The sequence below is a fragment of the Henckelia pumila genome, chromosome 2 (genome assembly GCF_033568475.1).
Source record: "Henckelia pumila isolate YLH828 chromosome 2, ASM3356847v2, whole genome shotgun sequence".
NCBI classification, from domain to species: domain Eukaryota; kingdom Viridiplantae; phylum Streptophyta; class Magnoliopsida; order Lamiales; family Gesneriaceae; genus Henckelia; species Henckelia pumila.
The window spans coordinates 122,182,886-122,205,114 of NC_133121.1; the positions used below are offsets into that span (position 1 = coordinate 122,182,886).

Below are 22,229 nucleotides of genomic sequence, written 5' to 3' on the forward strand. Positions count from 1 at the left end.
CTTCACTTAAAGTCCTTGGATCATTTTCTATAGCATAACTTAGAAAATCAGGACCAAAAGTTTTAGCTATCTTAGCTCTTTTACTACGCCTTGGTTCTTCGTTTTCATGAGTTTCCTCATTTGTAGATTCATGAGCTCGTTTAATAGAACTCGTTTCTTTCTCTTCCTTAGAAGGAAAGATGTTCTCAAAAAAGGCAGCATTCCTTGATTCAATAATTGTATTTTCATGTATATCAGGAATCACTGACTTGTGCACTAGGAATCTATATGCACTACTGTTGTTTGCATATCCAATGAAGATGCAATCTACAGTCTTAGGTCCAATCTTCACTTGTTTTGGCTTTGGTATTTCTACTTTCGCCAAACACCCCCACACTTTCAAGTATTTGTATGAGGGCTTATGTCCTTTCCACAATTCGTAAGGAGTTTCATCCTTCTTTTTATGTGGAATTTTGTTAAGTATATGATTTGCCGAAAGTATTGCTTCCCCCCACAAGTTTTGGGGAAGTCCAGAACTTATTAGCATGGCATTCATCATTTCTTTCAAAGTACGGTTTTTCCTTTCCGCAATGCCATTAGATTGTGGTGAATAAGGAGCAGTTGTTTGATGAATAATGCCAGTTTCATTGCAAAATTCTTCAAACGGAGCAACATATTCACCTCCTCTATCACTGCGATTTGTTTGCCTAATTGATTTTTGACTTCAGTCTTATAGGTCTTAAATGCTTCAAGAGCTTCATCTTTGCTTCTTAAAAGAAACACATAGCAGAATCTTGTGCAATCATCTATGAATGTAATAAAGTACTTTTTCCCACCTCTAGTTTGTACAAACTTTAAATCACAAACATCGGTGTGAATTAGTTCTAGAGGTATTGTACTTCTTTTCACTGTGTGAAAAGGTACTTTAGTTAATTTAGCTTCAACACATACTTCACATTTATAGTTTGAATCAATCTTAGTCCTTGGAATAAGATTTAGTTTTCCAAGTTTTCGCAAAGTGTTGAAGTTAACATGTCCTAATCTAGTATGCCATAAATTAGAACATTCAATCAAGTAATTCAAAGCATTAACTTTATTACTTTCAAGATCACGAATTACAGTCATTACATTCATTTTGAACAGTCCCTTTTCTATATATCTTTTTCCTAGGAACTGTCCATTTTTCATGATTACAACTTTGCCGGCTTCAAACACTATTCTAAATCCGGCCTTGACCAGTCTAGACCCCGATACAAGATTCTTTCTTATGTCCGGAACATGGAGGACATCGATGAGAGTAAGCTCTTTTCCCGAAGTCATCTTGATCACCACTTTGCCTAGTCCAACGATCTTAGAAGTAGCATTGTTACCCATATAGAGCTCTCGTCCACTTATAGGAGTATACTTCGAGAATAGATCCTTGTCAGCACAGACATGTCGTGTAGCTCCAGTGTCGATAAACCATTTTGGGATGATCAACCATGTTAGCCTCAAAGATTACTGCTGACAAATCTATCTCGGACAAATCAATAGGCACAGATTTGTGTAGGACCACATTTGCCCGGTATTGATTGTCCTTCTTCGGTAAGCGACAATCCTTGGCTTTGTGGTTCGACTTTCCACAGTTCCAACATGTGCCTTTCCACTTCTTATTTTTCCCTTGCATCACATCTTTCCCAAACTTCTTCCTTTTCTTCATAGCATTCGGCTCTACCAAGTTTGCCTTTGCTTCCATCGGCATCTTACCAGCTTTGATTTCCGCTTTTCGATTGTCTTCTTCAATTCGCAGTCTGACAATCAAGTCTTCGAGCCCCATTTCCTTGCGTTTGTGCTTCAAATAATTCTTAAACTCCTTCCATAAAGGTGGCAATTTCTCGATTAATGCAGCCACTTGGAAGGACTCGCTGATCATCATCCCTTCAGCCATTATGTCATGTAGGATGATTTGGAACTCTTGCACTTGGCTAATCACCGTCTTGGCATCAACCATTTTAAACTCGAGAAACTTACCGACTACGAACTTCTTCGTGCCAGCATCCTCTGTCTTGTACTTTTTCTCTAAGGATTCCCACAGTTCCTTAGCAGTCTTGGTTGCAGAATATACACTATACAGCGTATTGTCCAACCCATTCAGTATGTAATTTCGGCACAAGAAGTCGCTGTGACACCATGCATCAAAGGCAGACCGCCTAGGTGCTAACGGGATTGTGCAAAAAGTCTCCCAAGATAGAACGCTTTCCAACTTTGAGCAGCAGCACTGCAGAATGGTTTATCGACACTGGAGCATGCATGGCCGAAAAGTTGCAATGGTTCGGTCTGAAGAGATGCACTGGTTCGAGCCCAAAAGTCACGTTGCACTGTTCTGACATGCAAAATAAATATTTAATTTATTTGTCTAAAAAATTTAAACATGTGCCAAGCCAAGCCAAGCCCGTGACCGTGCCGGTCGGACGGCGGCGCGCGCGTGTGGCTAATGGTTCGAACCTAGCCTAGACTAGGTCCGCTCCCTTGAACAAACATGGGTATCCTTTGGGACCCCAACCCATTGTTCAAACTTGGGCATTATATATTGTCATCCTTTCCCTTATTTTACCAATGTGGGACAATGAGCATTTATCTCATTCACCACTTTCCAACACATTTTCCAACAGTAGATTCGAGATCAATGTGTATGGAAAAAAAAAGAGTGCCGAGGGAAATATATAGATAGCCGTGATCGAATATATGTAGCAAAAAAGAAACTAAAAAAACTTGGAACGGAAACATACAAAAGTGAATAGCAAATGTAATAAAATGGAATAAAGTCGTAAAATCAATAATTCGGGATGTCTCCATCTACTTTTGTAAGTGGGGGCATTGATTGCATTTCCGAATATATTATTCCAAGGCAAAAAAGAAAATATGAGTGGAATAAAGATGGACTTGACTGTCTCTTCCCCAACTCCAGCATAAGTTCTGTATATCTCCTAATTAATTTAGTTTCCTCTCTTTAAAATATTAATTAATGTTAAAAAAGAAAGTACGTACAATTTAATTTCTCCCCGAAGATGTTGGTAATTATTTTACGAGAAAAGAACAAAAGCTAGCTAGCTAGAGCTCATCGGTGTTTATTGATCAATACCCCACAAAAACGTTTCGACGCATTCAATTATTATATTGCAGATCTAAAATAGACCGTGACATAAAACGAAATACCAACAAACAAAAAACAAAAACATAAATTAAGGAACATATTGAATTGATTATATAGATTGAATTGAAAGGGAATAGAGTCCCGATTGGCGCCGTAGATTAGAGCCGATGGGGATCTACTTTTTGCAAGTGGGACTAGTACTGGCCGGTGACCAATCTACCGGAGGAATTTAATCGGGATAATACAAGTAATATTAATACTACCTTATATTATTATTTACATGCACAACTATATTAGTATATATATTACACAAATAATATGTGTAACGGGAATATTACAATTTTCTCGCAATACACTTTATTGATTCTTGATTTAGTTCTTATTCTCTGTAATATTATGTTCATACGCTGAATCAAATGGTGTGAAGTGAAGTTCTTTTCTTTTTTAAAAAAATGAAATCGTAGAGCATATATGGTATTCGTAACATCAAAATCAAAATCAGTGTATGTATATATATATATATATATATTTTTCACTCAAATGCTCGCATACACAATAATTAATTTTTTAATATCTGCGAAGAAATTTTACTCTTTTTAAAACAAGGATAACAAATTTTAGACGATATGAGAAGCTGCAAAACCCGCGAATCATTAATTATGTGAGACACACATAATTAGGGGTGGGTCGGTACGGTATACGTATCGAAAATCGAATAACGTATACCGTACCGAAAAAATCGGTATCGAATTTTTTCATATCGATACCGTACCGCATATCGAATTTTCGGTATACCGAACTTTCGGTATGACGAAAATCTATACCGTGTACCTATACCGAATTTAAAAAAAAATCGGTATACCAAAAACTCGTCGGTATACCGAAAAAATTCGGCATACCGGCAAAAAAGTCGGTACCGAGTTTTTTTTTTGTATACCGAAATTTTTCATATATATATTTTTTAAAAAAAATATTTTTTGGAATATCGGTATATACCGAAATATTGGGAAAAAAAATTTAACATACCGATACCGATACTGATACCAAACCGAAATTTTCGGTATACCGATTTTTTTCGATAATTTTGGTAATTTTTCGATACAATTTTCCGATATTTCGATATTTTTTCCCCAACCCTACACATTATGCATATAGGTCATCTGGCACTAATATAGGATAAAGTGTTTTGTTTGTTCATTAATTATAGTAGTATTTCCTTTTGACTTTTTCAGACTCAAAAAGTTGGATGAAGTGATAAATCCATATTTTAATTTTTTTTTGGTTCGTAAAATGGAAAAAGAAAAAAAAAGAAGCACTAAGTTATTCGTTTTTTTTTTCTATGGATCATAATTCATACACACCACTGTTGAAGTGAAAAATACGCATGAAAGGAATTGGAAAATACATAGTGATATTGTGGCAGGCTACACAATCCGAGGAGACGCTAATTATATAACTTTTTTTTAGACATTTCATATCCAAAAACGCGTTGCGAAATTTGAAACTTGTGACTTGTTTCTCTTTAAATAACATATAATAATATAATAATAACAGGAAATTGCTCATTAATAGGTATGTAAGTGAACTTGGTAAAGCCTAGAAGGTGGAAGATTCATGTATGTGATTCAATTTTGTGGCTACTTTTTCGAGTGGGGCCAAGATTAATTGCGTGCCCAATATTTTTACAATATATATATATATTTTTTGAGGTCATAGTGATAATATAATTCATTTCATATACCTTTTTAAATGATAAATTTGTGAACGCTGTACAACACTGTAATCGTACACATCTTTGCGTAACTCGATTTCAAAATTACTATTGTTATTTGTTTTAAAAAAAATTTATTATTATTATTTTGACAAGAAATATAACATTTTATTGATGTAAATCAATATTCCTTATTGCAATATTTATCAATGAAAATTTCCAGATAAACACTAAGACATCGTTTGGTTCATGGATTGGATGATGATGGATAAATAATCTAAGGATTTTAAATCAATATACTTGGATTAGAAAATGTTGCATGATATCAATCCTTGAAAGAACTTGAGCAAAAAATTAGACATAAAAAAGATGATTAAATAGATACTGATACATGGAAAAAACAATCAAATTTTGAGAGAAAAACTTGACCATTTCATTGATCGATCTCCTAACACGAGTTAATGAGATAAACAGGTAATTCAATTGGAAATGTACAATTACTTTTAAGTCTCGTTTCTAAAAAACTATGTCCCCATTAGGCTTAGTAAGATCGCAATCGTGTCCTCGTTTTTTGAAAATTACGTGATTTAGTAAAACTATCTAATTTAGGTTTACATACATAAATGTCATTTATCTCCCAGCGTTCCACCTCTCTAATCTAAATATATATAAAGTTTAATGATGATCACAACTTAATTTATTGATTACTCAGCCGCTTCACAGAAAAAAATAATAATAAAAATCAAAACGTGTATATAATAATAATAATAATAATATTATTATTATTATTATTATTATTATTATTTGTATGATATTATACAATATAAAATAATATTTATTTGTTTGTTTGTTTGGGTACCTTATCACTTTGGTGACCCGACTTGGAACCACAACCCACGCTAAAACCTAACCAGGGTTTAGCTTAACGCCTCGTTGACGCCGTCAAGAGTTTGATACACCATTGCTTTGTCGGTTACCAAAGCCACGTGGTCGAATATTACACAGAAACGCACATGACCTGCGGTTTATTTTTTTGACACGTGGACCCCCTTTGGCTAGGCTAGTGTATTCTAGGGTTTTTTGCTATTGTAAACGCGACTGTTAATTACTATCGATTTTATGAGTAAAATAAATTAAATATAAAACAACATTGAATTCTATTTTATTTGAAATTTGATCCGGTATTTTAATTTGTGGCTGACGCACCGTTTAGTTTGAGTGATGATATAAGTAATACATAGATAAGTAATATAGTGTAATAAAAAATAAATAAGAAATGATACTTAAAATAATTAATATTTGATTTAATTGATAGATTATAGTTTATTTGATTTGAATAATTAAATTTTATATAAAACTATTAAATGACTATTTTGTTTTTTAACAATAAATAAAATAAAAATTATATTATTTATAAGGGATAATATAGTAATTTAAATTCAATGATTTGATTTATGTATTATAAATAATTAATGATTTGATTGATGTAAAATAAATAGTTAATATATTAATAAGTAATATGATAAAAAAAACGTGAGATGTGATATGATGAGTTATACATATATTACTAATATGATGAACAAAACGATACCTTTAATGTCTTATTTTATGTGATTAATATATATATACACGAGTAATATGTTAGCATATCTTGGAAATCTTAAATTTCTTTAATACGAGATATGTTTTGTGTTAAATTCTTGTGAAATTATCTCACGAATTGATTTTATGAAATGAATCTCTTATTACATTCTACTTACTCAAATTATTTTATTTTTTTTATGTAGTGACAAAGCCGTCTCAAAGATAAGTTATTATATTAAATGGTGTTTTAAATACTTTGATATTAATTTTTTTAAAATTAATTATCGTGACATAAAAAAAATATTTTATTTATATGATGGGGAAAAAGAGAAAAAAAATAGAATAGTTGGAGTAGAGGAGAGGAGAGGAGAGGAGAGGAGAGGAGAGGTTGGTATGGTGGTTGAGTGAGAAATAATTATTAATGGGACTCAAGTCAAGCTTGCCACTCAAGGTTGCAACACCTGGCTTGATCCTTGGTCTGTTGACTAAATATGCACCACCAGCTAAATAATTAATCATCTCCCAAATAGTCAACAGTTCGAATTAATTACTTATCAGCGTGTCATCTTTTTTTTTAACCATCAGACTCGGCATTAAAAGTCTCAAATTTGAGACAGTGTTGAGTTATATTAAAAATTAAGTTTATCTAATATAATGTATAATTATACGACAAAATTATTGATAAATTACGTATTCTCCTTTTCTTCAGTTATGAAATAAGATCATGATTTGCAACGAATTCATCAAACATGTAAATATTTATTAATTCCTATGAGATGTTGGTTGGGACCATTTTTGTTTCCATTTTTATGTACTGATATTAATCTTCAACTTACGCTTTAGGGCAGTGTGAGCATTTCAATTTTTTTTAAATAATTATATATAGAATTTAGAATACAAAAAATCACGAATTGTACACGTAGTTAACAAACGTAGTATCGAGAAGGCTATTATGTTTGATTTAAATGTAACGTTATATTATTCAAATTCGACAGGTATATGAGAATATGAAAAGTCATATCATTTTGTTTGAAAATCAAAACAATAAAAGTCGTATCATAAGTAAGTGTGTGTGTGTGTGTGTGATTACACATATAGCTAGGCAGGTATCAATGGAGGAGACTTCAGAGTGAGGAGACATTTAAGTCAACACTAATAATAAAAGAAGAAGCAATCTTTGATGCCGTTAACTCATTTCTTCGGATGGAAATAATTGTTCAACAATGGTGGATTAACAATTATTAGGATACTCGGTTTTATTTTTCTCATTGTCTTTTTTCTTTTGCTTTTTATATAATTTTTTTTTATATCTCATTTGGTAAAGGTAGTGTGGCTCTTTTTTTTTTTGTACAATCATATCCCTATTTGTTTGTATTTTTATCATTTGACTCTATTGATTTTAATTGCAGTCTGTTTTCTAATTAATTTCATAATTACGAAATTATTCCTCTTTGAATATAATAAATCAATTAAAAAAAGACTTTACCACGTACGTCAGAACACTAATTAATCATTAACACTAATAAATCATTAACTTTCCACGATATATATATACGCACACTAATTATAAACCAATTAGCATTTAGCAACACAATAGCATCCAATAATTAGAGACGTGCATAATCGGGCACTTTGGCCGACTTCCTATTTTACCTCACAACTAAAACATAATATCCTTTTTTTTTTTTTTTGATACTAATGAAATATAATATCCTTGTTAGTGCATTTATCCTATGTTTTTGTCGGGATGGATGAAAGATTCGATTTGAATGGAGGTATTTACTGTGTAGACTTTTGTCTTTTTTTTTTTAATTCTACTATTTACTTTTTTTCATTACAAAAGACTAACTGTACAAATACCGAATACGTGCATACACCCAGATATCAGGATATATAAATATACTTGACCAAATTACGTAATAACATTGATTGTTATATATATATGAAACAGACCTCAAATTAAATAAGATATATATGTCGCTCAATATAATATATTTAATGATGGAAATTATTGTCCATTTTAACTGAAAAGATCCGAATTTGCCTTTATTTGATATGAACTAGTCATTAGCTGAGTTTTTATTCCCCAATCTTTTCATTTTGAGGTTCACTTCTCAAAGTTTCATCAAATCAACACAACATCTACATGTAATTTTGTGCTTTCTTTTAAATTAACAAATTTATCTTATGTTGAATTTTATTTTTGTATAAAGGTAATGTATTTTAAGATTTAAATAAAAATTTATTTTTATGTCATGAGAATTTGAATACACTATCTTTTCGATTTATTTTGAATAAAATTCTAGCCAAGTCATGATCTGAATAAGCTTGATGAAACTTTTAATAAACTATTACAGGTCAATTGTGATGTATATACACACTTGCACACACACACACACACACACACACACACCAATTTATGAGTATATTTTTGACATTTTAATATAATATATAGTTTTATGTCATGCTAATTATACACTTCCAACGAGGTTTAACAAAATAAAAAAAATCTAAGTAAAGATATATTTCTCATCATATTTGTATCAAAATCACATTTACACTCATTAATTTTAAAAATTATATATAACTCCTAAGAGTTTTTTTAATATATTTTACAATTACAACATTTTGTCCATATAATTTTAAAGAGTATAGATAAATTAAAAAATTAAATTAAGAAAAAAATACAAATAATGAATATAAAAATAAAGTTAAACCAAAACTGGAAATTTTTATTTTGGTTTTGGATATTAAAATTCAAAATATTATATTGAACTCGATGCATTTTAAAAATAAAATACATAAAACAAAACGAAGGTATATTTATAATTTGATTTCTTACTTTTTCTTTGCTTTTATTTTAATTTTTCATTAAATATATTAAAAATAAAATAAATTGAACTCGTTTCTTGAATTTCATTTTAGAGATTGTTGTAAGATTGACATATTTCAAGAGAGATATATGTCTATTTTATATTTTATATATAATTTTAAAAGTTAGTTGAGTTTTTTTTTATAACAAAACCTACAACGAGCTAGGTATATGTAATAAACTATTTTATGTCGATGAAAATCTATTTGATATAAATAATAAATGTATAAATTGTTTTGTTTGATACTATATATATAATATATACTTCATGTATACATTTATTTGAGTGATTGTTTGATATTATACTTTATCATGTCGATCTTGTAAAAAAATATTAAGAATGTGTTTAGAAAAAAATTCGCACAACGATTAATTATTATCATTTATAAAACAAACAATATATAAAAAGATAAGATGCTGTGGAATAATGGAAACATGGGCAGTAGAGATATTTATTGAAGGTGAATCGTGATGTGTATATTATACATTTAATTTTTATGTTATTTTTTTTTAAAAAAATGACATATTTAGATTTTTCTAAAAGGAAGTTGGATCAAACGGAATCTTAACGGCGGTTAAAAACTGGGTCCACAAGAACCCTCTCCATCTATAAGTACGGGACAAGGGCTTTTCGGTTTTTGCTCTTCTACAATTACAGGCTCAAAAATTCTTCCCCCCATTATCTCTATTTTTCTCCTTTAATTTCCTTATTAAGTATAAATCCCCTCCGAAAAATCTCATAAAGCGAAAATTTAAGCAGCTAATCGTAATCGATATCATTGTCCGTAGAAATTTAGTTTCTCTGATTGGTGGCTTTTTCTTGAGGTAATCTGTTGAATTTCCGAGATTTTGTTTGTTTTATGCTTCATTTTTTTTATGTATGCCATGTTTTGTTTTGTATTTTGGAGGTTTGGCTCATGGAATTGTTTGCCTGATGATGTATTTCATGCTATTCGTAATCGATATCAATTTGTTTGTTTTGTGCTTTATTATTGTTATAATTATAATATGGAACAGGAATTGCTTTATTTTTAAACAGGATGCGTGTGATTTACAACTTTTTCTAATAGTTATTTGTAATATATGATGCAGAGATCTCTGTATCAACGAGCCTTCCTGTCATTTAGTGTTTAAATTGACAAATCGATGGAGCACTTTCAGAACAATGAACTGGTGTATGTTGATGATGACCACTTCGATGTAACTAGCTTCGAAGAAGACGATGGCTTTTCTCCTCGAAGCGGAAGCAGTTTCTTTGATGATGATTCCGTCGACTCTGACTTTGACGACGACTTCGAACTGGTACTGCATTATTCAAGAATTTATTCCGTGCAAAAATTTTCATACCTTTTCTTTTCTGTTTTAATTATTTTTTTATTTTTTATTACTTTTTTTACGCTCCGTCGTTCTATATAACAAGTCCAAAACAAATGTTCAATTATTGAAGGAATGGGAAGTAGATATTTATTGTTTCTGTGGAACAATTGGTGCTGAAGTTGTGAAGTAGAAATCTAGACGGTTCTACCTTTTTCTTTTAACTATATGTTGCGTAAAATATTCGATGTTAATTCTTTTTGTTCAACAGAGTAAGCCGAAGACCGATACATCGGCTTTAGAAGCTAAGAACGGTAAGGATATACAGGGTATTCCATGGGAGAGGCTGAATTTTACTAGAGAGAAATATCGTGAATCCAGATTGAAGCAGTATAAGAACTACGAGAGTCTTTCGCTTCCCCACGAAGACCTGGAGAAGGTATTGTATTTTCGTGTTAGTATTGTATGGAGTGTAAAGAAGTGGAGAAATATCGGATGTTGCTAATTTATTTTTATTTTTAACATTCATTCAATAGGAGTGTAAAGAAGTGGATAAAGGCCACAACTTTTACAAGTTTCAATTCAACACGAGGCTTGTGAAATCAACAATAGTACATTTTCAGGTAAATTCATAAACCTTTTATCTTCTAATATGTGAATCTTTTTGATAGAAAGTCACTGTTAATACTTAGAACACTTGAGTCAAGATGAGTTTTTTATTATTATTATTGTTAAATTATTCACCTAACGCTGTACGCTGCTCAAATTGAGTTTTTGAAAAGTGAATGTACATTGATCTGTTTGTGATTGTCTAATAAAACTGTCATTTGAAATCTAACTACTGAATTACATACCTCACTCGCATCATAGGTTTTGCATTGCATCCTTCTACGGAAACTAAACATTTACAAGCGCCGGCTTGCTTTACTGGCCTTGAGCCCTTGACTAAAATAAAGTCACTAATAAGGTGGTTTTGTTTCTCAGTTTGAATCTTCAATCTGTTATTTCGGGTTTTTTTTATCCGATGATACAAGGAATATAGTTTCTCAGAGCATAGACTAATGTTTGATTGCTTAATCACTTCCCTGCATCTCTAGCTGAGCGCATAAAGAGTTTTTGAAGGTATGGACTTCATGAATGCCGTTTTCATTTCAAAGTCCATTTTCACTCATTTGATATTTGTTAGCATTGCCCCATGAAAATTACCTGGCAAAGACCTTTTATGTTTCCTACTGTCCTTCCGCCCACATATTGTTGAGTTTTGAAAGCAAAGATTATTAGTTATACTTTTTTATATATGTTCCTGATGAAGGTGTAGGGGCTTTTGCCAGTCGTGTTGTTGCTCTACAAAAAGTATGGAAGTTTTTCAGATAATTATCTTTATTAACTTTTGACTTTTGAGGGAGCGACAAAATTGTATGGCATTGACCTCTCCCCTCCCGATATAATGCGTCTTCAATGGGATAATTTTAATATGGTTGGCGATTTTGTTTCTGCCCAGTTCTCGTAGCATTGAGCTGGGCTTGTATTCACCGAATCCTTTTTGTGCAGATGATTAACACTTGCCAAGAGTTGCTTGAATAATACCTATTTAAGAAGATTCTTGGAAGGTACAATATTGAATGTTTGCTGCCACGCTATATAACCACAAAATTTTATAAACCAAGTTGTGGTAATTGACGCATTTGGTGAATAACTTGGCTTTACCAATACACAAAAATGGTTGCTATACAGAACACAGACCTGCCTCTATAAAATGCTTGTTTAATTCAATAGCGTGCCACAGCACAAGATCCATATCTTCAGAACATGACTGGTTAAATCTGGCTGGTGCATGTTCTGACTAATTTTTAAGACAACTCAATTGCTAGTCTATTACTATTGTTTTAAATTATGATTTAAACCTGACACTTGAGTGAAGGAGTTAGAGTTGAAAGACCAGAAATGAGCGCCGTGTATGAATGTGTTTTTTGGCTCTCAGATACGGGAGCTACACACCTCTGGTCTCTCTACACGTACCGGAGTTCCTTTGTTTCTGTTGACTTTATTTTTATCTTACCTTATTTTTACAGCGCTATGCAACCTAGGGATGTGATATTTGGTTTTGCATTCATCTTAGATTTCAGAATGTTGTAGTTTTTCATCGAATTCATTTGCACTGAGTTGACATCTTAGTTGACCTTATCTTTTCTTGCTAATATGCTGGAGTCTATTTGATAGACTAGTTGCATTACCATGAAGGACCAGCATTAACAAATTTCTGTTTTCATTTGACGTGCATAACTAGAGTATGTGACATAATTTTTCTTGCAATACATTCGTTATATTCTTATTTGTTGTAGCTTAACCCACGGCATCAAATTGCTATTTTATATCTATTTCAGCAGATTGCAGTTTTGTCTGAGCACCAGCAAGAAATGGATTCTTTTGCATATGGTATGATAGGACATTTGATCATTAAGAGACTTAGAATTTGTGTTTGTTAGTTTTTAGGGTTATGATTTTTTTGTGCTTTACGCAAGTCTATGGTTTGGTATGCATGCAGCACTCATTGCATATGTTTGTGTTGATTGATTCTTAGTTGGCATACCCCTGTTTTTCTCCTCTGATGGGTGATTCTGATATGCGCGGTAGATAATTTGTTTAATTTATAATGGAGTACCCATGCGCGGGGTTGTTATTTGTAAAAGAGTTTGAACTCATTAATTCAGATGTCAATCGTCCGTGTTCTTATATTCATCTAGTAGGTTTTCAACACCAAACGTTTCGTGCTTTTTCTATCTTTTTGTTCTCCTTGACTTATAGTAACGTTGGGAGGGGTATGCAATCATTGTGCAGAGCAAAACTAACCTCAGTTTTTAAGTGGCACATACATATCTTTTACTTTTGCCTTTCCCGACTGTGATTATTATTGTGGATTGTGTCATTTCTATTGCGTATTTATTTCTTTCATCTCTGTGTTGCTCGGCTCCGTACCTTCTCCTCATTGTTGTCGACTTGTGATTCTGATGATGAGTTGCATCCAACATATTTTTTATCACAAGTCCGTCATCATTTTTTTAAACTTTTTTTGTTTGTGTGTGTACTGTTCTCATCTAAAGTCATCCAACTGCATTCCAGGACTAGGTTTATTTCTGTTGTTTTGTTGCAACATTTTTAAATGAAAGCAGCAAACATGGTTTTATGAGGTGATATGAAACAACTTGAGTTTGAGTTTGAATTTGAGTTTTCGTACTCAATATTGACCCATAGGTTTTCTTTTTAGTTTTTAGTCTTGCATTCCCACATTTCCCAATCTTCTAAAATTAGAACGTACACGAAGAGAGTCGATGGAAGGTTATTGCGCTGGGAAATGGTTTGATGTCTTTGTATCGCTGTTAACATGAGTCCTTTAATAGGTTTCATCCATCATGATTCTCTCACTGAACTATATTGTGAATGTGTCAAGGTTCAGACTTTTCATTTCTGACCACATTCTTAATTTCTCTGTTTCCTTGTCGCACTGTCATGACTGGACTTTACTCAGTTCTCTGTATGTTATGTGGTTATGATAAAGTTTACAAGCCTTTTAACTGGATGTTCATGCATTTCAGTTGAGGAATCTTTTGTGGGCAACCTCAAAACATGATGTGTATCTTATGCAAAACTATTCCGTAATGCACTGGTCTCCTCTGCTTAGGAGAGGTAAAGAGGTCCTTAATGCCGCTAAACCTATCGTGCCAGCCTTGGTGAGCTCCCTTCTTCCAGCTATTTTGTAGTATATATGACAGGAATTTAATGAGATTCCGGAGTGTTGAATGTATTAGCCTGCATGCAGAAACATCCTGGTGCTCAAACTGTGGCGAGGGTTCAGATAAGCACCATGACTGTTAAGGACAATCTAATGGTGGCTGGTGGTTTTCAAGGAGAGCTCATCTGCAAGGTAGGATCATTGACTACCTTATTTTGAGAAATTAAATTAAATAGATTGATTGCCATTGTAATCAAATAGTTACATAAGCTTATATTAGTTGGATTTTCTTGGCAGTATCTAGATCAACCTGGAGTAGCATTCGCGACAAAAATATCAACAGACGAGAATGCCATTACCAATGCAGTGGACATTTATCGCAATCCGAGGTAACCAATGCGTTTGGTAGCAAATTCTGCCTTCTATATTTTTTGAGGCAGCATCTTTGATGGTATATGGTTAATTATTTTTGACAGTGGTTCAACAAGAGTTGTGACAGCAAACAATGATGCTCAAGTCAGAGTTTTGGACGCATCAAATTTTTTAAGCCTAAACTGTTTTACCTTCCCGTGGTCTGTAAATGTGAGTGAAAACATATTGAGAAAATCTAACTTTGCCTTGCAAGCAACTAATTGGAGAAACTTTTATCCATTAATTACAGAATACGTCTGTCAGTCCTGATGGCAGATTGCTCGCAGTGCTTGGTGACAGTGCAGAATGTCTGATTGCCGATGCACAGTCTGGAAAGGTAGTCTTACTTTCACTCGCCATTGACGTTGGCTTGATGTTTTGTAGTTCAGTTGAGTTTTGACAATATTCATGATGGCAGGTTGTTAGCAATCTAAAGGGTCACCTTGATTATTCGTTTGCGTCAGCATGGCATCCCAACGGCCAGGTCCTGGCTACTGGAAACCAGGACACTACATGCCGATTATGGGACGTAAGAAACTTGTCGGAGTCATTTGCCGTACTTAAAGGAAGAATGGGTGCAATCAGAACCATCCGTTTCACATCTGATGGTCGTTTCATGGCAATGGCTGAACCAGCGGACTTTGTTCACATCTTTGACGCTAGTTCAGGCTACTCTAGTGGTCAAGAGATCGATCTGTTTGGAGAAATAGCCGGAATTTCCTTCAGTCCCGACACCGAAGCTTTGTTTGTGGGAGTTTCCGATAGGACATATGGCAGCTTATTGGAGTTCAATAGAAGACGTTACGACCCTTACTCGGACTGCATGTTCTAGTTTAGTACTGCCGTTTAGGTGCACTTAATTTGTGTAAATTATTTCTCTTTTGGTTTTTTTTTTTTCTTTTGAACTCTGAAAGGTCGATGCATATTTGTTTTTTTTTTTTATAAAAAAAAAATTTTACATGTTCTTTTCGGGAGTCGGTGACTCGCTAACCTTTTAGAAGTGTGCCTCGTTATCAAAGCTGTTTTTCCCGAGTTATTTTTTATACTCGGGTAAGGGCAAATTATTGTAATCGCAGTCAATGCTTGTAATGTAAGTCTATATTTTTAGCATTTTTCGTGTAATGTTTTGTATTTCAGGTTTTTGGATTGTTACAAGTGGAGGTTGAGAAGGTGCAAATTTAAGATATTGGTGTTGGTTAAGTGATGTTGTCTTGTCTATATGATATTTTTGTTGAATTGGAGGGGCAATCATGCATATCTGCATAGAAACTATAAACATCATGAACTCATGGGAGCTCTCTTCATAACTCATGACCGATGAGTTCTTGATTTTGTCGGTGAATGGTGATACAAACAAATGCAGGCGACCCCAATGCATCTCCCAACACATTCTACATAACCGAATGAAAATCACACAAAAAAAGAAGAGTGATGAAACTGCAGCTCTTCATTTCAGGTTTGTAACAATGGGCGAACGAATGCTTAATTAGCTATATTGACATTGAATTGAATATTTGAATCCCAATGGTGTATCTAAAAAGCATTTATGCTGAGCAACGAGAAATTTATGGTGATCAAGGATAGGGATATGGACTGAACTTTTGTTGGATGGAAGGTATTCAAGCATACTAATTGCCTAGACTCATTCTAAAAAGTACCCCACGTCTATGGATAAAAAGTACCTCACTCATTCTAATTGTCATCCAACTTGTCTACTAGTGGAAACCCACGTCTATGGATAATTCTATGTTACATCGGGAAGAAACATTCTTGATATATTTGTACGAAATGTTATGACGAATGTTTCACTTGAAAACAAAAATAATTCATCTTGATATATGAATAAGATACGTGTAATGTATTTTTAAACACCATTCCTCTCACTAATTGGAAATTATGCTAAATCCAAACCTTTAATAAATAGTATTGTATATTGTTAAACACCATTCCTCTCACTAATTGGAAATTCTGCTAATTCCAAACCTTTAATAAATAGTATTGTATATTGTTTGTAAGTAAACAACGCCAAAATTCCATATCTGAATTGAAGTTTGACGTTTTCATGATAACATAGAGAAAGTTCTAAAGATTCACTTGGTCAAATTGAATTTCGAGGAACTATCTTTCAAAATTACAATAACCGTGTATTAGAAAATGAATTATCGTTATTCGGAAGTATTAAATCAATTTGTTTATATATATATATATATATATATATATATATATGATATTATTGTATCTTCTTTGACCTCAAAACATGCACATATTCGTCGATGATAATTAGTCAAATGGTTAAAGCTGAGGTCTTGAGACCAACTAATTTCAGGTTCGAGTTCCGTTGATTTCATATTGTTTTCCTAAAATTATTTAGTTATATTTAGAAAGTTTCTTTGTAAAGTCTCGAGCTTACGCTTCAGTCTTATCTTTAGTGCAGACATTACATTGTATGATTGTATCTTTGTAATCATAATCAATAGTGTACTTGTACTCTGAAAAAAAAAATGCACATATCCATTTCAAAATAAAAGAAGACATATTTTTACCAATAGTTGGCAGTTAAGATCGTTTCGTGTTTTATGGATGCCCTGAATCCTATGCTGTTAATCTCGATGAATCAACCAAATATATTTCAGGTACGTACTTGTCGTATTAAAGTTCCACCAACTAATATTGAGTCGAAACATATATATATCCGTAAAATTGTCAAATTAAAGCTACGTTAGGTCCCATGCATGCGACGTCGTGTAGGAGTCCACTTGAAATGCGTCATCACGACCAGCAAGTGAATACATCAAATAAAACGACTCCTCAACTGCTACTGACTTGGCATTTTAATTTAATTAATTGGCATTTATAAAAAATAAATAAAATTATGTATTTATTTTATTATCTAGCTATGTCGACATATTACATATGTGTCTACGATAATGTAGGTTTTTTTTTAAAAAAAATAATATAAAAATTATAAAAACAAATCTGAAAAATTTATAAACTTTATCATTTATGATATTAGTTTTAAAAGACCAAGAACATAAAAAAATCATTGATTTAAAATAAATTTAACTATAAATAACAGATTTTATTATAACAAATATCCATAATATTACGAACCATAATATTACGAAAAATTAAATATTAATAAGTTGTGTGTATTTAATAAAAAAATTGGTTTAAGATATTCTATCTTATATATTTTACTTCAAAAATCAAAATATTTATAAAATAATAGATATGCCAATTTTAAAACAACTCAATTAAAGGAAAATACAATTATCAGTTATCGACCGTATTCGTTTTTTTTTTTTTAAAAAAAAAATCGGTTTAGATCTTGATATATCCAACCGATTTTTTCAATCAAATCGGATTAAAAAAAATTGAATCCGAGACAGACACGGTCCTCAGAGACACTGCCAAAATGCAGTTTTACATGCTCATTATTCATTAAGAATGAATAAACATACAAATATATATGTATCTATACTATTAATAAAAGTTGAGACCCACTTAAAAACTACTTTTGGTGGGTTTGATGACACCAACATAAATTTACAAATTTAACCCCCAAACATGCATTGTACTTTATATAAAGTAATGAGTAACATGGTAAAAATATAGTTACACTACAACAAAACTGTTAATTAACAACACTAAAAAGACAACGGTTTTATACACAAATTGTTGTCTTTTGGCATTTACAAAAACCGTTGTCGTTGGACTTATTTTAATAAAAAACGACAACGGTTTTTAAAAAACCGTTGTCTTATATGTGTCAAAGACAACGGTTTTGAAAAACCTTTTTTTATGAGCGGGTGTTTTATCGCCTACGACAACGTTTTTTTTACCGTTGTCTTTTTGTATTGTTTTATGCAGTTTAAGACAACATTTTTTGTAAATCGTTGTCTTTGTCTTCTTTTTTTGTTTTTTTTTTCTTTTTTAAAAAATATATGTACACATTCACTAATAAGGGGAAACCCAAACCCTATCCCCAACCCGTCGCCCCATTTTCTTGCTTCTATCTAGGACAGAATCCTCGGCGTGTACACCGCCGTCTCTTGGAAATCTGCCCGCCACCTTCTACGGCGGCAGCAACGCCTCATGATAGTTAAGATAAGAGAGAAGGAGAAAAGTATTATATTATTGAATGTATTGCATCATTGTTTACTGTACAATATATATATCCAAAGGATCCATTCGAGAACCATCTACTAACAAACTAGTAACCAAATTCTCTACAGTAAGCTATTTACAAAAACAATACAATTATTAATACTTTAATACTTTAACATTCCCCCGCAAGCTAAGCTTGGTGGATGACATCACACTTAGCTTGGAACGTAATCTGTCAAAGAAGGCAAATGAGAGTGGTTTGGTAAGTATATCCACAATTTGATCAAGAGCTGGAATATGTTGAACAAGTAAAGTTCTAGCAAGTACTTTCTCCCGAACAAAGTATAAGTCAAGCTCCATGTGTTTGGTACGAGAGTGTAGAATCGGATTTGCACTCATTGAGACCGTACTTAGATTATCGCACCAAATAACAGGAGCTTTTGGCAAATAATTTGAAGCTCATGTAAAAGTGATTGGATCCATGCAATTTCTGCAGCAGCACTTGCTAAGCTGCGATATTCCGCCTCAGTGCTGGATCGTGAGATAGTATGCTGCTTTTTGGAGCTCCAAGCAATCAAACATTTGCCTAAATAGACGCAAAAACCTAAAACTGATTTTCTATCATCAGGGTCAGTGGCCCAATCCGCATCAGAGAACCCAACAAGATCAAGAGAAGCAGACTTGGGAAAAAATAACCCATGATCAGAAGTTCCTTGAAAATATCGTAAAATTCTTTTTACAGCTTTCCAGTGAATATCTTTAGGGGCATGCATGAACTGACAGACTTTGTTTACCGAGAAAGAAATCTCTGGCCTTGTGATAGTAAGGTACTGTAATGCTCCAACAATACTCCGATACAAAGAAGGATCTGAGAAAGCCTCTCCTTTATGCGCAGATAAATAATCATTTGTGATCATTGGTGTAGGCAAAGGTCTAGCATTATTCATACGAGCACGAACAAGAAGCTCTCTCACATATTTCTGCTGGGTAAGAAGTAAGCCACCATCAGAAGTATTTTCACTTCAACACCAAGGAAATAATGAAGTTCTCCAAGATCTTTTAAAGCAAAAACAAGGCCGAGTCTGGTAATGAGTTGTTTGATCTTGGTTGGATCACTTCCGGTAATTAATATATCATCAACATACACTAGAATATATATACAAGAAGATCCAACACTTTTGATAAATAACGAATGATCAGCCCGAGAGCTTGTGAATCCTTCGGAGATAAAAAATCCTTTTAACTTGTCGAACCATGCCCTAGGAGCCTGTCTAAGGCCATACAAAGCCTTATGAAGTTTGCACACTAGAGGTTGACCAGTAGAGGAAGATACTTCAAAACCAGGTGGTTGATCCATATATACTGTTTCATTCAAAACACCGTGTAAAAAGGCATTGCTCACATCAAGTTGTTGGATCTTCCATCCACGAAAAATGGCCAAAGAGAGAATAAGTCGAACAGTGATAGGTTTCACTACGGGGCTGAAAGTTTCTTTGAAATCCAAACCGGCAGTTTGAAGGTAGCCTTTGGCCACTAGACGTGCCTTGTAACGGGCAACAAAACCATTAGAATTTCTTTTGATTTTATATACCCATCGGCAACCAACAACGGTACTATTTGAAGGTGGAGTTACCAATGTCCAGGTTTGATTATGAATAAGAGCATCAAACTCTTGTTGCATGGCTTCTTTCCAAACAGGATGACCTAGGGCTTGCTTGCAAGTTTGAGGTTCAACTTCAGCAAGATTAGCAAGCCACGCCTTAGGCTTGTAAATTCCATGTTTATATCTTGTAATCATAGGATGAGTATTTTGTTGTGCAACTGGTAATTCAAGCATAGGTAATGTAGAAGAAGGTGATGATGGATCTTTTGACTTAGAGATGAGCTGTTGAGAGAATGGAATACTATCACTAGACGATGAGGATAAGTGAGTAGAGGGTGTCAAGGTATGAGCATCTGGAGAATGTGAAGGAGTATTATTTTGGGAAGAATGATGTTGTGTTGCTGGTAATATAGAATCTGGAACAGCTCTAGGAAAACAACTAGGGAACTGTTTTTGAGATGATGGAGTATCGTGAGAGGTGGCAAAGGGAAAACAAGACTCATTAAAAATAACATGTCTAGAAATATAAAGTTTTCCACATTTTGATAAACATTTATACCCTTTATGTTGACCACTATATCCCAAGAAAACACAAGGAGAAGAGCGAAATTCAAGTTTATGAGAATTAAAATGGTCTAATATAAGGAAAGCATTGACAGCCAAATACCTTAAGAAAATCATAGTTTGGTGAGGTATGGAACAGCATTTCCAAAGGTGTCTGTCCATCAAGCACAGGCGTAGGAAGCCGGTTGATCAAATACACCGCAGTTTCACATGCTTCATCCCAGAATTTGTAAAGTAACGATGCTTGAGCCAAAAGAGTAAGGGCTGTTTCAATGATATGACGATGTTTTCGCTCAGCAACACCATTTTGAGACGAGGTATGAGGACAAGAGACTCGATGAGACACACCATGATCAAGAAAGAATTTAGTGAGTGCTCTATACTCTCCACCCCAATCAGATTGAACAATTTTAATTTTGTGATTGAGTAAGAGTTTGACTTTGTTTTTGAAATGGAGAAAATCTTGATAGACATCTGCTTTTGTTTTGAGAAAGTATATCCAACTATAACGAGTAGCAGCATCAATAAAGCTAACATAATATCGATTTTCATTGTGAGATAACACATGAGCACCTCACCATAAATCAGAGTGAATTAGATGCAAAGGTTCTGTGTATTCTGTTTGAGAATGAGAAAAAGGTAGTCTATGACTTTTTCCAAGTTGACACGCAGAACAGAAATGGAAATTCTCATTGATATCAACTAATTCATTTTTGACTAACAAAACTTTCTTAAGTACAGATAATGAGGGATGTCCTAACTTTCTATGCCAGAGATCAAAAACAGAATTCGACTTTTGAAGACGGTGGCAAACACTTTGTTCTTGGAATTCAGCTGCAAAAGCAAGAGGAGATGAAGGTTGCTGAGTAGGATAGGATGAAGCACAGAGATCTGCAGGTATCTCGAACAGGTATAGCCCATTATGTAGACTCCCTTGGAGAACATAATCAGGATTGAGAGATCCCGGTCGACCATTTTCTGATGGCAAGAGCTCAGAGGGGCAGATCGCTCTGCCGTAGATGAAATCGTCAAGCCCGAGTCCACGGATTCCAGCTTCAAGTTGTTGCTTCCACACAGTAGCTAGCTGGTTGACCGGATTGATGAGATTTGAAAGAGGATTGGATATCGGCGGTGCATGGTGGGTTAGATGAAGTGAAAGAAATAGTGGAGGCCATAAAAGCTCGTGATACCAAGTTAAGATAAGAGAGAAGGCGAAAAGTA

General features: G+C 33.4%; 2 protein-coding genes across 7 annotated transcripts; one reads left to right on the forward strand and one right to left on the reverse strand.

Moving 5' to 3' along the window:
* Positions 1-1,402: 1,402 nt before the first annotated feature.
* LOC140878310 (uncharacterized) lies at positions 1,403-2,270 on the reverse strand. Its single transcript, XM_073281912.1, has 2 exons — positions 2,181-2,270; positions 1,403-2,065 (listed from the first exon to the last, which is right to left on the reverse strand). The coding sequence occupies exons 1-2, from the start codon at positions 2,268-2,270 to the stop codon at positions 1,403-1,405; spliced, it is 753 nt and encodes a 250-aa protein (XP_073138013.1).
* A 7,662-nt stretch (positions 2,271-9,932) lies between these two features.
* On the forward strand, positions 9,933-15,699 carry LOC140883558 (uncharacterized WD repeat-containing protein C2A9.03). 6 transcript variants are annotated; one of them, XM_073290079.1, is made up of 10 exons: positions 9,933-10,104; positions 10,372-10,581; positions 10,865-11,032; positions 11,130-11,216; positions 14,187-14,321; positions 14,411-14,515; positions 14,621-14,712; positions 14,800-14,905; positions 14,985-15,071; positions 15,153-15,699. In XM_073290079.1, exons 2-10 carry the CDS (start codon positions 10,426-10,428, stop codon positions 15,564-15,566), a joined length of 1,350 nt encoding a protein of 449 aa, XP_073146180.1. In that variant the 5' UTR covers positions 9,933-10,104; positions 10,372-10,425; the 3' UTR covers positions 15,567-15,699. The 6 variants fall into 6 exon arrangements, with proteins under 6 accessions (XP_073146180.1, XP_073146183.1, XP_073146186.1 ...); XM_073290082.1 differs by lacking the exons at positions 9,933-10,104; positions 10,372-10,581; positions 10,865-11,032 and adding an exon at positions 12,978-13,029 and having other exon boundaries at positions 11,148-11,216; XM_073290085.1 differs by lacking the exons at positions 9,933-10,104; positions 10,372-10,581; positions 10,865-11,032 and adding an exon at positions 12,145-12,203 and having other exon boundaries at positions 11,197-11,216.
* Positions 15,700-22,229: the final 6,530 nt, after the last annotated feature.

Excerpts from the sequence above, each read along its gene's own strand:
- LOC140883558 (XM_073290079.1), top strand. The coding sequence starts at position 10,426 with ATGGAGCACTTTCAGAACAATGAACTGGTGTATGTTGATGATGACCAC. Across the intron at positions 11,033-11,129 it reads CCCACGAAGACCTGGAGAAG|GAGTGTAAAGAAGTGGATAA; the intron begins GTATTGTATTTT and ends TTCATTCAATAG. Across the intron at positions 11,217-14,186 it reads CAACAATAGTACATTTTCAG|TTGAGGAATCTTTTGTGGGC; the intron begins GTAAATTCATAA and ends CATGCATTTCAG.
- LOC140878310 (XM_073281912.1), bottom strand. The coding sequence starts at position 2,270 with ATGCATGCTCCAGTGTCGATAAACCATTCTGCAGTGCTGCTGCTCAAA. Across the intron at positions 2,066-2,180 it reads GAGACTTTTTGCACAATCCC|ACTGCTAAGGAACTGTGGGA; the intron begins GTTAGCACCTAG and ends TCTGCAACCAAG.